The sequence below is a fragment of the Mytilus californianus genome, unplaced genomic scaffold (genome assembly GCF_021869535.1).
Source record: "Mytilus californianus isolate M0D057914Y unplaced genomic scaffold, xbMytCali1.0.p SCAF_10, whole genome shotgun sequence".
Lineage (NCBI taxonomy): Eukaryota > Metazoa > Mollusca > Bivalvia > Mytilida > Mytilidae > Mytilus > Mytilus californianus.
Genome location: NW_026262582.1, coordinates 71,540,186 through 71,553,292, shown reverse-complemented (window position 1 = coordinate 71,553,292; position 13,107 = coordinate 71,540,186). Strand labels below are relative to the sequence as shown.

The 13,107-nt window shown below is 33.9% G+C and overlaps 1 protein-coding gene across 2 annotated transcripts; it reads left to right on the top strand.

Annotated features, from left to right (window-relative positions):
- The first annotated feature begins 220 nt into the window (after nt 1-220).
- On the top strand, nt 221-12,822 carry LOC127718468 (endonuclease domain-containing 1 protein-like). Of its 2 annotated transcripts, none has more exons than XM_052224513.1 (2): nt 221-268; nt 11,278-12,822. In XM_052224513.1, the coding sequence occupies exon 2, from the start codon at nt 11,302-11,304 to the stop codon at nt 12,238-12,240; it is 939 nt and encodes a 312-aa protein (XP_052080473.1). In that variant the 5' UTR covers nt 221-268; nt 11,278-11,301; the 3' UTR covers nt 12,241-12,822. The 2 variants fall into 2 exon arrangements, with proteins under 2 accessions (XP_052080473.1, XP_052080474.1); XM_052224514.1 differs by having other exon boundaries at nt 11,263-12,822.
- The last annotated feature ends 285 nt before the right edge of the window (nt 12,823-13,107 follow it).

The window sequence follows — 13,107 nt, the reverse complement described above, 5'->3', positions numbered from 1 at the left end:
ATAAAATATTCGAAGTAGGCCTATACAATGTATATCAAAAGAAGTAAAAAGGTGACTGTTTAAGATGGGAATATATTAGAAAAAGATACTGACAAGTTAGTATTTTATTGGCATTGTTGGTGACAATGACATACTTTTTATTGATTTGATCATTAAGTGTTAGTATTGATATACATTTTACATTTTCAGGAATATGATAATACCACAAAAATGCCAACATCTGTTGCATATCACAACACCACGTACTCTTGCCTATTTGCTGTATTCAGTAAGTATAATATATGCTTTATAACTATTTTTTTAATCAACATGTCCTCATTAGAAATGATTTATGAGGCTGTAAACTCCTAATTGCCTTCATTTTCAATTTATATCGTGATACACTCTTTCTGCGAAAGGCACAATATCAATTATTGGCAATTAATATACCAAAATTATAAAAATATTGAATTTTATTCTAGTAAATTGTCTCTATATTTATCGTACACACGGACTGATATAAATTAAAGAACCTTAGTGAGCGCGCTCACATACCCCACGTCCTCACATTGTCATTGGAGAAATAAAATATGTGTAAGAAAAAAAAATTGAATCATAATTTCCTGTCAATATGCACATCTACATAGTATGTCCTTATTATCTACAAAGTTTCATGAAATTCTGTTGTGTGGTTTCAGAGGAGTTGTGATGACAAACTGTTGCAGTAGTACATTAAAGTAAATAAGTTCAAAGGGCTGTAACTCCTAGAAAAAAAATTGAACCGTAATTTCCTGTCGATATGCACATCTACATAGTATGTCCTTATTAAAAAGGTTTCATGAAATTCTGTTGTGTGGTTTCAGAGGAGTTGTGATGACAAACTGTTGCAGTAGTACATTAAAGTAAATAAGTTCAAAGGGCTGTAACTCCTAGAAAAAAAATTGAACCGTAATTTCCTGTCGATATGCACATCTACATAGTATGTCCTTATTATCTAAAAAGATTTCATGAAATTCTGTTGTGTGGTTTCAGAGGAGTTGTGATGACAAACTGTTGCAGTAGTACATTGAAGCAAATAAGTTCAAAGGGGTGTAACTCCTAGAAAAAAATTGAACCGTAATTTCCTGTCGATATGCACATCTACATAGTATGTCCTTATTATCTAATAACGTTTCATGAAATTCTGTTGAGTGGTATCAGAGGAGTTGCGATGACAAACTGTTGCAGTAGTACATTAAAGTAAATAAGTTCAAAGGGGCGTAACTCCTAGAAAAAAAATTGAACCGTAATTTCCTGTCGATATGCACATCTACATAGTATGTCCTTACTATCTAAAAAGGTTTCATGAAATTCTGTTGTGTGGTATCAGAGGAGTTGTGATGACAAACTGTTGCATAGTACATTGAAGCAAATAAGTTCAAAGGGCGTAACTCCTAGAAAAAAAATTGAACCATAATTTCCTGTCGATATGCAGATCTACATAGTATGTCCTTATTATCTAAAAAGGTTTCATGAAATTCTGTTGTGTGGTATCAGAGGAGTTGCGATGACAAACTGTTGCAGTAGTACATTAAAGTAAATAAGTTCAAAGGGGCGTAACTCCTAGAAAAAAAAATTGAATCGCAATTTCCTGTCGATATGCACAACTACATAGTATGTCCTTATTATCTAAAAAGGTTTCGTGAAATTCTGTTGTGTGGTTTGAGAGGAGTTGCGATGACAAGAAACAGGACTGACGGACTGACGGACGGACAGACGGACAGACGGACGGACGGACGGACGGACGGACGGACGGGTCAAAAACATTATACCCTCCGCAACTCGTTGCGTGGGGTATAATAAAGTAAACATAAATAAGGGATTATCGCAGACATTTGCTCAGCAATAGTTTTGTGTTCTAAAGCAAGATTGATCAGAATATTGCAACTATCAAAAATTGAAAAGCCATTTAACGGAAATGCATCCATATGCCTGAACAAAGACGCATTCAGCGTCAGTATGAAGTAACTTACACTAGGGGCGGTGCGAAGTAGATTCATGCGGATACTAAATAAATAAAAGATCTGTTAAAATACATACCATCAAAGTCCCTCTCCTTATGCAATAGTATAAAAACATATAGCCTTTACCAACAACAATGAGCAAAACTAATATCATATAATAATATTAAACATTAGAATGCGAATAAATCCAAAATAGCCAAGGGCCTGATTTAATACTACAAAAATGAACGAAAAACAAGAAAGACAATGAGCGTTTACATATCTCAATTGATCTTCCAATTTTGTCAATATAACGGAATAGGGCTATCCTAAGTGACACCACACTCCAAGTAACTAGATGCTTTTAGTATTGGAGCGTGAAATTTTAGAGAGCATCCAATTCTTGGAGTGTGATAAAACACAGACAACGAGGGAGGGCGGGACGGGGGGGAAACAAAATAGTAGTCGAGAGTTCTTATTCTAACGAACATGAAGTTCACTAAACCAACAAACAAATGCTATCTCAAAGAGAGGAAGATTCAACCTCCATCCTTAGATCGACTGCATCTCGAAATATGATTTAAATCTAAAGGTCTCGTGACTTCTCGTGAGATGTCGCTTAGGATATAGGGCTATCCTAAGTGACACCACACTCCAAGTAACTAGATGCTTTTAGTATTGGAGCGTGAAATTTCAGTTCGCATATCCTTACTCTCAAGATTGTTACCATTGAAGCAAACCCCTACCCGTCCATCATACCTTATCAACTATTAATCCCAAAACTCACAAAAACAAAAACCCCAAACTAACCAAGACTAATTCTTTTAATATATGTGAAAGACAAAACCATGAAATTTATAGTCGTTTTCTTCGTAAACTGGTAATCATTATATGCCGTATTGTCTGATAATTGTCTCATTGCCAATTACTCCACATTTATTGTTATCAGTAAGTAAATAAATACAATATTAACAAATACAAATGTATTCATATATATACAAATATTCGGTAAACGTTAAATACAAATACACTGAAAACTATTTTCATACAAATGACACTTGAAAAAATGAGAAGTTAGAGAAATGATGAAGGCAATTTGGTTGTACCACCCACTTCGTCAAATACTCTCTTAGCTGTTTGAGGTGAATGAGCAATTTCCTTAAATAGGGAACCTACCGAGTTCTCTACAAAATTGTTTATCCTAGAGTATCTATCATAACTTTTTTGGCTAAATCAAAAATACTATTTTCTGCTACTTCTTCTGCGCGGGGAACTGAAAATGGAGGTAGGAGAACTCTTCCTCTGTAATCCACCCAAACTTCTTCGTTTTCTTTAAATTTTAATACGGCTAGGGTCAAATAATGACTTCATTTCCCATTCAGATAATTCAAATTTCATTTTTTTTTTTGGATTATAACCCTAAAATGAAAAAATTACAGAGAAAAAATTCCCCGACCTCCATTCCGCGTGACTAAAAATTAGCCACTAAGGATTAGATTCCAATGGAATGAAAGCCAGAAAACTTTGAAACTTTACGAAATTTTAACGGAAAAACTTTTAGGTAATCCAGAAAAAACTTAATGCAAACATTTTAACTACTCCTTCTTCAACTTCGGTCACGAGTTCACGTGATGACCGTTCTCCTTACAGAAGAAACAAGCGCCCTTAGTTCTCCTTTGGAATCTAGGGCGAAAACCTGGGTTTCGCATCATACTTGAATCACTGAAAGGTGGAGCAGCGGGACCATGTACCGGGAAAACCATTACCATAACCTACAGGATTACCATAACCTACAGGGAACGGATTATAAGGGAACGCTGGACAAGGATATGGAAAAGCTGATGGACCCGACACACTTTGAATAGGCATTTTGTTACAACCCTTGCTATCAACCTTCTTTTCAGTTTTCTCATTTTTCCTAGCATTCTTTTGCCATTCAGCAATAGTAGCTGAAATCTTTTTATCTTCTGTAGACCCAAGCAATTTTAAACACAAATTAGAAATGTCATGATTTTCAAATTGTCTACAAGCTTGCAAGGCCTTACTAAAGAAATCATCCTCTGGGTGACTTGCTTTATTAGCACACTCAACCAAAAACTCTAATGCAGCTATAAGAACGCTTGGTGGCGTCAACTTTGGCCTCCCGACCAAAGCTCCAACACTTTTTAATGCTTCTGTAACTTTATCCGAAATTTGCTGATTTTTCAAATTGTCAAAACTGTTTTCCATTTTCCGAAGTCTTCCCTCAAAATCAAAATTAGTTTTAGTGGAGTTAGAAATACTAACCGGGGTATTTGGAATTTGTGGCCCCTGGACACCAGCCATTGGTGTAACAGGTCTAGTAGTAGATGCAGCAGATCTCGATGCACCTGAAAGATTCATATCAAATTTTACATTCTACTAACTAAGATAACTAATAATTATACCAATATTAAACACTAAAAGCTAATAATCTTACAATTATTACCCAATATATTGCATTTCGGCTAAGTGTACTCCATTGACATAAAGATTATTTTTGTGAGCATGAAATTTTCCCAATTTTCAATTCAACCAACTCTGATGAGAATTTACTATTCAAAATATTGATTATCTGCCAACCTTTTGAAATAAATTTGCGTACAAACTCAAAATATCAAGTGCACTACAATGTAGTTTCTCAGTAAACATCTTTCTACAAGTTCGAAATCGTTTAAAAATAGTAAAACATACAATTTGGTTATGATAAATTAAGAAGTACACAAAAACGTACTAGACAGAAAAACTTCTGACTTTTTTTCGTCAAATCGATTGCAGGTTTTGTTACATGCACATCTACCTTATATGCCTTTAATTTTATAAGTTATTGACATTGATCCAATCATTTCAATACCACCCGTCACGTGACACTTGTCAAAGTATACCGATGGACCTATTATCAAAATTGATAATAATTACATCAAATAAAATAAAATAACATGTTCTATATGGAGCCCACAAACGAGGGGCTGAATTCGTTTTATAAAAATTAAGAATAGGTGGTAGTTATTCTTCTATCTAAATACCGCAAAACAAAAATAAAACTCATTCATGAACATCATTAGCTATCGAGCGCACCTTAAATTTAACAACAAACTTGCGTAATTACCTTTACACTTTATAAATGTTTCACAGAAAGTTCACCTGTTCAATCAATGCAATAAAATCAATACTGACCTATCTAGGTCATTCAACGGACGAAACATGTTTATTCATTGTGACTGAAATATGCTAAATAGGTAAACTTCTCAAATAGTACACATCATATAGCATATGAAATGTTATATCTTCAAATCACATAATAAAATCATAATTCAAACTGACTAAATAGGGAATAAATAAAGAGAAAAACCTTAAACGCACGGACGAAGTAAAAGGCGGAAAACCGGCGAAACAGGTACCTCATCTCAGTAAAATATTCTGTAAAATTATAAAGGATTTCAACTAAATAAAATCAACCAGCCGATTACATATAACCAAAAATCACCCCGTGTTTCGAAGAAAATGACGACATCGTCAAAAACAATCAATGAAAATTAGACGATAATCCTTAAATTAAACACGACAAACTAAGTTCGCTCTCTTAAGTAAAGAGACCACTATGATAAAATTAATCTATAGGACCAGCATCCTATAACCAAAAGACAACACATGTCTGTTCTCAAATAAAAAAGGATCACCATCCTAAATAACAAGACAACAAATGTGCGTTCAAATAAATAGGACCACCGTCCTTAAAAAATTCCGACGGACGACACCATCCGTTCCCACAACAGAATAAAACAAATAAAAATGCAGACCATCTGCTAAATAGGACCACCGTCCTTTAAAAAATTCCGACGGACGACACCATCCGTTCCCATAACAGAATAAAATAAATAAACAATGCAGACCATCTGCTAGGACCACTGTCCTTTTAAAAAATTCCGACGGACGACACCATCCGTTCCCATAACAGAATTAAATAAATGACAATGCAGACGACACCATCTGCCTAAAATTATATTAACCATACAAATAAAATAAAATATACTTACATTGAACCGATAAATGAACTCGGATATCTGTCGTATATAAAATAAAGCACGTTTTGCACGAGCCCGGGAAAATAGCTTTAAAGGGAGGACAGAGGCACGTCTGTCCTCGATGACTGCAGCTCGAAATATGATTTAAATCTAAAGGTCTCGTGACTTCTCGTGAGATGTCGCTTAGGATAATATAAAGAACTATCATTCAAGTGGGATGTATAGCTAGCTATAAAACTAGGTTTAACCCACCATTTCTTCGAAAAATGCCTGTACCAAGTCAGATTATGACAGTTGTTTTCCATTCGTTCCGTTGGTTTGATTTTCACATTTTGGGTATATATACACGGGACAAAGTCTTAATGAAATCTTAAAAAAATAAACACATATTACTGTTTCTGCTGTTCCTCATCTTGAAGCTTATGTAAGATCTTCAACAATAAAGTCAATATAATTTCTCAAGTCAGCAATCTCAAGACGACTAACCCCTATAATTCATGTCAATTATAATTTTATCATCATTCATCCCTGATCGAATTTTGATTTGGATCCTATTTTCTGACAGCCCGTTAATCTGACAGCACACAAAAAGTAGTTGCACAGGGTATTTGAGTTACAAGCATACAAACAGTCAGAATCAATTTGTGTCAACGATCTTCAAAATCTTATTTCGAAAGTTCAGATAGCGCAAAGATCAAGTTTTAATTATTGTAATCCACTGTATATAAGAAAAAAAACGTCAACACTTCAAATGAAGTAAATTTCGGGATCCTCATGGAGCATTTCATTCATTTTAATTATGTCATATATGATAGAACACGGTAATAATGGTATGCGGCCATCGTGCTTCCCTTTGCCTTTATCGGTCGTCCCACTGTCTGTATCACTTTGCTCAGCTCTTAAGAAAATTACAAATAACGGCTTTGTGACGTCAAATATGTTGACCCGGCCTTAATAACTTTGACACGAGCATATCACCGACGTCATAATGAATGAACCGACGTTGATAAGTTTGAACCGAACTTATCAAGCCATCTTCCGGTTTGCTGGTGAAACAAAGAAAACACTTGTTTCTATCATAAAAAATACGGAAATACAATTCGATAAATCGAATATCTGGTTGTGTGCATATTTATGTTGTAAAGTATCAGCTGCTCGACACAATGTGAAGCGTTTTTGCTCGTTCGCTGCGCTCACTCTCCAAAAAGGTTCATATTGTGTATCGCAGCTGATATATTACGATATCAATGAGTAGAAACCCCGGTAATCTATACATATAGTTATTTACTAACACAATTACGTTTAATTTTGATTTAAACTAAAACTTTTACCCCCCAAAAATGAAAGGAAAAAGTACGCCAATATTATATTACAATACTAAAAGAGGTAGGACCAGTTTTCCATAAAATTATTACACACTTAAGTCCTTTTTAAAAGGTCTTTAAATCTGTATAAAAATCATCACATCTATACTTTGATGTTTTATACAACATTATGTGATATTTCTGAACCTTTATTAACCAGAGTATAAAACCTTTAAGTGGTTTGCTTAAAAATTGTAATTTTGGTAGATGTTGGAAATTTGATAGATGAATTAAAAGGTCACAAAAGCCAAAACCAAAGTTGTGGGGGAAGTATAGGTAACATGTGAGAGTTTTTGGGGTATGTCAGTGAAACAGCAGCCCACCAACCAAAACAATTAAAACACATATAAATTTCCGCGAGTGTTTAAATTAAGCCGTAATGAAAAGCAATAACTATACCTAAGATGTTTCTCACTTGAAATACGAACCTAAGGCGGGGTTTAACTAGTTTTCTTAGGTCTACCTCAAACCGGGTTACCTACTTTGTTTATCTCCAACAGTAAAATAAAAAGATGTACAAAAAAAAGAACGAATGATAGAATAAATACAGGAATAAAGGAAAAGCTCTGTAACTCTATACTATAGGTATAACATGTAATTAGACTAGTACTAGCCTATAGTAATGCTGTGAAATATTCTTAACGCCTTCTAAAAGGAATGGTTATGTATATAGTTCAGAAAATAGAATTTCGATGTGTATCTCTTCCTTAATATAAATATAAGTATTGTGCTTTTATTGATGTAAAGAAGAAAAAAATAACAATAATTTATAAATATTGTTTGAATGATCTTTGTTCGTTTGTAACTACTGACAAATGTATCAACACTTTTACTTCTAGTGTAGCTTCGTATTCTCTTTATAAAACATCCATACTAATTCTAGAACAGAACCGTTTGTAGTTTATAATAACCAGGAACAAAATATGCCGAAAAGGACAAGTGCATACAGAAATTTTGTAAATCCATGGTTGTTAACGTCAAATGTAATCACTAACATTTCTTCTTTACAACAGCAAATAAAGAGAGAGTTGTCTATGATACACATTCTTTTATTTCTGAAAACAGAATTATTATTTTAAGGTAGCTCGAAATAAGCAATATAGATATCTGAAAAGTAACGCCGATAAACTTGCAGGGGAACATCGAAATTGTCAGCCATCGACGTCATGCATTTTCCCGCTAACGTTGAGGTGACCAAGGGTAGCCACAATTTTGTAGATTTATTGCAATTCCTATCCGAATCCAGCACAGGGATATATATTTTTGATTTGTTATTTTGAGAAAGCATGACAAAAGGCAGTTAATGTAGAAAATGAGAATAATGACATTGTAAGAACAGCGCGATTTCCGCATTTCAAAGTTTAAATAAAAAAAAATACTTTAAGCATCTTATTTGTGATTTCAAGCTTGGCTTGAATAATAACTTAATTTTTCTTTAATGTAATTTATACTCTTATTTTCACTTATCACGGCTTCAAAATTTGTGACGAAGAATACCTACTCTAAAAATTTTAACTTTGCTTAACTTTTTTTTTTACATTAGTACAAAATCCCCAATTTTCAGCCCCAATTTTCTCGAAAACTAGCACAGTGACCTATGTTTTATTTGGTGATTTTTTTACAAATCGCCTAGGCCTACAACATATTTTAAAATTATAAAAATGACAATACAACGTGAAACTGTATCGGATGCCCTTCATACCTTTTCTTTCAGAAATAGCACCCATCTTAAGTTGTTCTGTAAGTGACTATGATCAGTTGGTTTTTTTATTGGTATTTTTTATAATACCTTTTTAGTTCACAGGGCCAAGTGAGCTTTTCTCGTCACTTGGCGTCCGTCGTCCGCCGTCGTTAACTTTTACAAAAAAATTCTCCTTTGAAACTGCTGGGCCAAATTTTATCAAACTTGGTCACAATCATCATTATGATATCTAGTTTCAAAAATGTGTCCAATGACCCGGCCAACCATCCAACATGGCTCACATGGCTAAAATAGAACATAGGGGTAAAATGCAAGTTTTGGATATTCATTTGAAAACCACTATAAATAGAGAAAATCTGACAAGGACAGAAATGTTCAGAATGATGAGATCTACCTATTGTCTATTTTTATCAAAACTGTCAGACAACTACTTATGGGAGTTATTGCCCTTAAATGACGAATTTTACCATTTTTGTTTCATTTTTGCCTATTACCTTGAAAGTTATAATAGATATAGAGCAACTCTAAAAAGAAAAAATGATCAGCAAGACAAGATCTACAAATAAGTATTCTGGTCTCTAGTTTACATGTTCACATTATACGGATTTCATTAACAAGGATGTGCCCCTCACACACGGTGAAGAAAATTTATAATTTGAAAATTGAAATCGCCCCGTTTGTCATATATTCTGGTACTGAGATGACTGCTGTTGTCAAATTCGAGGAAGCTGTCTCAGTGACTTCGTTAACATGTATTTCAGTAGGATACATTAATGGGATCCCATCAGAAAAAAAATGATTTTTAATGGAAAGAACATCATCAATATACCTGTACGTGAAATTAAATGATCTAGCTTCCTTGATCTTCTTATTTTTTTTACAATTGTTTGAAGGAACTCCGGCTCATATGAAAATAAGAAAAAGTCAGCTAGGAGAGGTTCCCATAGGAATCCCGACAACCTACTGGAAAATTCTACCTCTAAATTCAACAAAGATGTTGTCAATGAAAAACTCCAGCATACTGATCACTTGTTCTTCGGTGTAGCATGCTTTATATTTGGGCTCATTTTTAACAAGATCTGCAGAATTATATCCCACAACAATAGATTTATAGCGTATAGTACCATTTCTATAGAGAAAATCATTGTGGATTATTTCTTTAAGACGGGTTTTTATTTTTCATGTAATATGGGGGTGTAAAGAGTTGAAAAATCGAAGGTTTTGATAGAATTTATTTCAGAGAATGACCGAGATTTATATTGTTTAAAGAATCCACATTGTTAATGCCACTACGCGAGTAAACAGTGTTGCCGTATTTCTGTAACCCCTCTTTCACTGCGGACAAAGTGTTGGTTAATCTAACGGACAATATTGCTTGGTCGAACATGCAGATGATCGAGCCGGCAATGTACCGTTGTTTGTACAGAACTTTGTGAAGTTAAGGTTTCCAATGCAAACAAGGCAAGTCCTCAGATTTGTTGCTCATTGAAATATTCAATGTGCCATGCAGGACTTGTGGTTTGCCAATATCTCATCCTAATCAAATGTTACGTTTTTGAATGTTGGATTACCGCAGTGTTCAAGTATTCCCAATTCTTTGATAAGACACTCGAAGTAATAGGATTTACAGACAAAACAATATTTTTAAAAGGAAGTCACTGAACCAAGGGTTCCTAATGGTAAATTTGAAATTATGAATTTAACGGACGCCATCATGATTTCACTGAATCTCATTGGATATTTGTGTCTGGTGACATACCAAAATCCAACTTATCACCAAATGTATACTCCACGGTTGTCGCTAGTGGGGAAGGAACTAATTATCGGCCAAAAAAAGCTGATTGCATCAATTTTTTTTGTTGAGTTTCGAATTGCATAATCTTTAGTTTTCTGTATGGTGTTTTTATTTGGTTTCTCATTTTGACCCTTTTTCGTCGACATACGGTTTTTGATTGCCCTCTTAGTATCTTCCCCCTCTTCTTACTATCCATTGATTCCACTTACCGTTAGTTACTTATCATTGATTGAAATTTTATCTCTCGACCCTTTCTTTTGAAGATGTTTTCCTACCAACTTGTATATAACAAGTAATTCTGACCGCATTTAAAGATATTTCTCATGCTTTTCTACTTATAATTTATACTGTATTGACACGTGTTATTAATTATAGTTATAATAATATCAAAATGCAGTTTGAATTATTTCAGAAAAAAAAGATAGTAAAGAAAGTAATGCTTCCTGGAATTCTAGTATGCTTTGCTGTGTTTGAATCAACATATGCCATAGTATCAGAGTCGTTCCAAGACTGTCGACAGTTCTTTTACCAGCGCAAACCACCACAAGTATTTACTAGAATGGCGACCGAAAAATATCTCTGTGAAATATATAATGGTAGGCCTTATTTTGCAACATTTTATGATACATTGAGAAAAATTCCTGTTTACAGTGCATACAAAGTAGAACATTTTCATAGACCTAATAACGAAGAGGGCAAGAGAAAATGGAGGAAGGGTGAGGGTCTACAGACAAAAGATCAACCATTTCTCATTAACTACAATGGAGTTCAATTACATAATCTTAACAGAGGACATCTAGCTCCGAGATTTTATTTCCCTACTAACGAAGGAAGGACTGCTACTGACGTACTAACAAATATTGCACCACAATATGCATTATTTAACCAACTAACGTGGTTTAGCCTTGAAAAGTATATTTACGAAGCCTCAAAACATCATTGCAATTATTACGGGGGCACAAGTTATTTCGTTACTGGTGTTCTGCCAAGTGATAATGTGCCTCTCAACGGAAAAATTAATATCCCAAGTCATTTCTGGACAGCTGTTTGCTGCGACACTTCTAGTGTTAGTAATCTTAATAACCGTTTAAAAGGTTGGTCGTTTGCATATATTGGTGAAAATCAAAACACCAGAAACAATTTCATTGAGTTCTTTACCGTTAAAGACTTTATGATGATTAGAGGAATACGTGGTAAGTTCTTTGAATTATTCCAAGATATCATAAGTTTTGATTATCATACAATGAAGTCCCGGATCGTACACAAGTGTTTGTTTGACTCTGATAAGGCTGATCAAATAATAGCAGGTATTGTTATCGATATTAATCATGATCGCTTTCATTATAACGGACAAGCGCCTGAATTTCTTTTATAATCGAGAACGACTATTTTTGCAGCAACAATTCATGTTTTAGCAATAAATCTTCAGATTTAAAGAATGACGTTTTCACACAATGTGAACAATACAAAATTATCATTGAGATATTGACAGTTGAAGATATTTTTGAAGCACTAGAAACTTAAGTATGGATAGCACATTTTTTCTATCGAATTACATTTCACAAGCTAAAGATTATTTGATCAATACGGAAAAGAAAATTAAGGAAACTAGGAGGTCGTAGGAAATGGATGTAATATATTATACTGACTGATCTTTGAACTTTAAAATGCATGTTCAGTGATAGTTTTTAATGCTTAAAATCTGTATTCTTGTGGGATTTTGTAATATTATAACAAAAAAGTATAACAAAAATACCGAACTCCAGGGGAAATTCATAAAACTGACAAAATCAAACGCCAAAACCACTGGAATTCATTATATAATATTCGTAATTCATATATTCAGTTTTGAAACTTACTTCAGTTTTCAGGATATGATGTATGTAAATTATTAAAATGGAATATGCTACGTTGGCATTAGGTTATGAAAAAATAAACCTCTATAATGAATAAGAATCTTCAAGCAATTTTTCTTCAACATTTTAATGAATATCATTAAAGATTATAAAGGTCGTTGATGTAACCCTCTGGTCCTCCAAACTGAGCAACATTCATACCATATAATAAGATAGAATTGGACCTGGTTTGACAAAATGTGAAACACTTCAAACGAGAAAACCGATCAGTTGATGTTTGTTTCTCTTTACAAGACACAAAATCAGTTCATGCACAGCAAAAAACATACACAAAAAGCAAAGGAACAGCGCTTTTATTGCTGTTCTTTATCTCAATACGGAGCAAC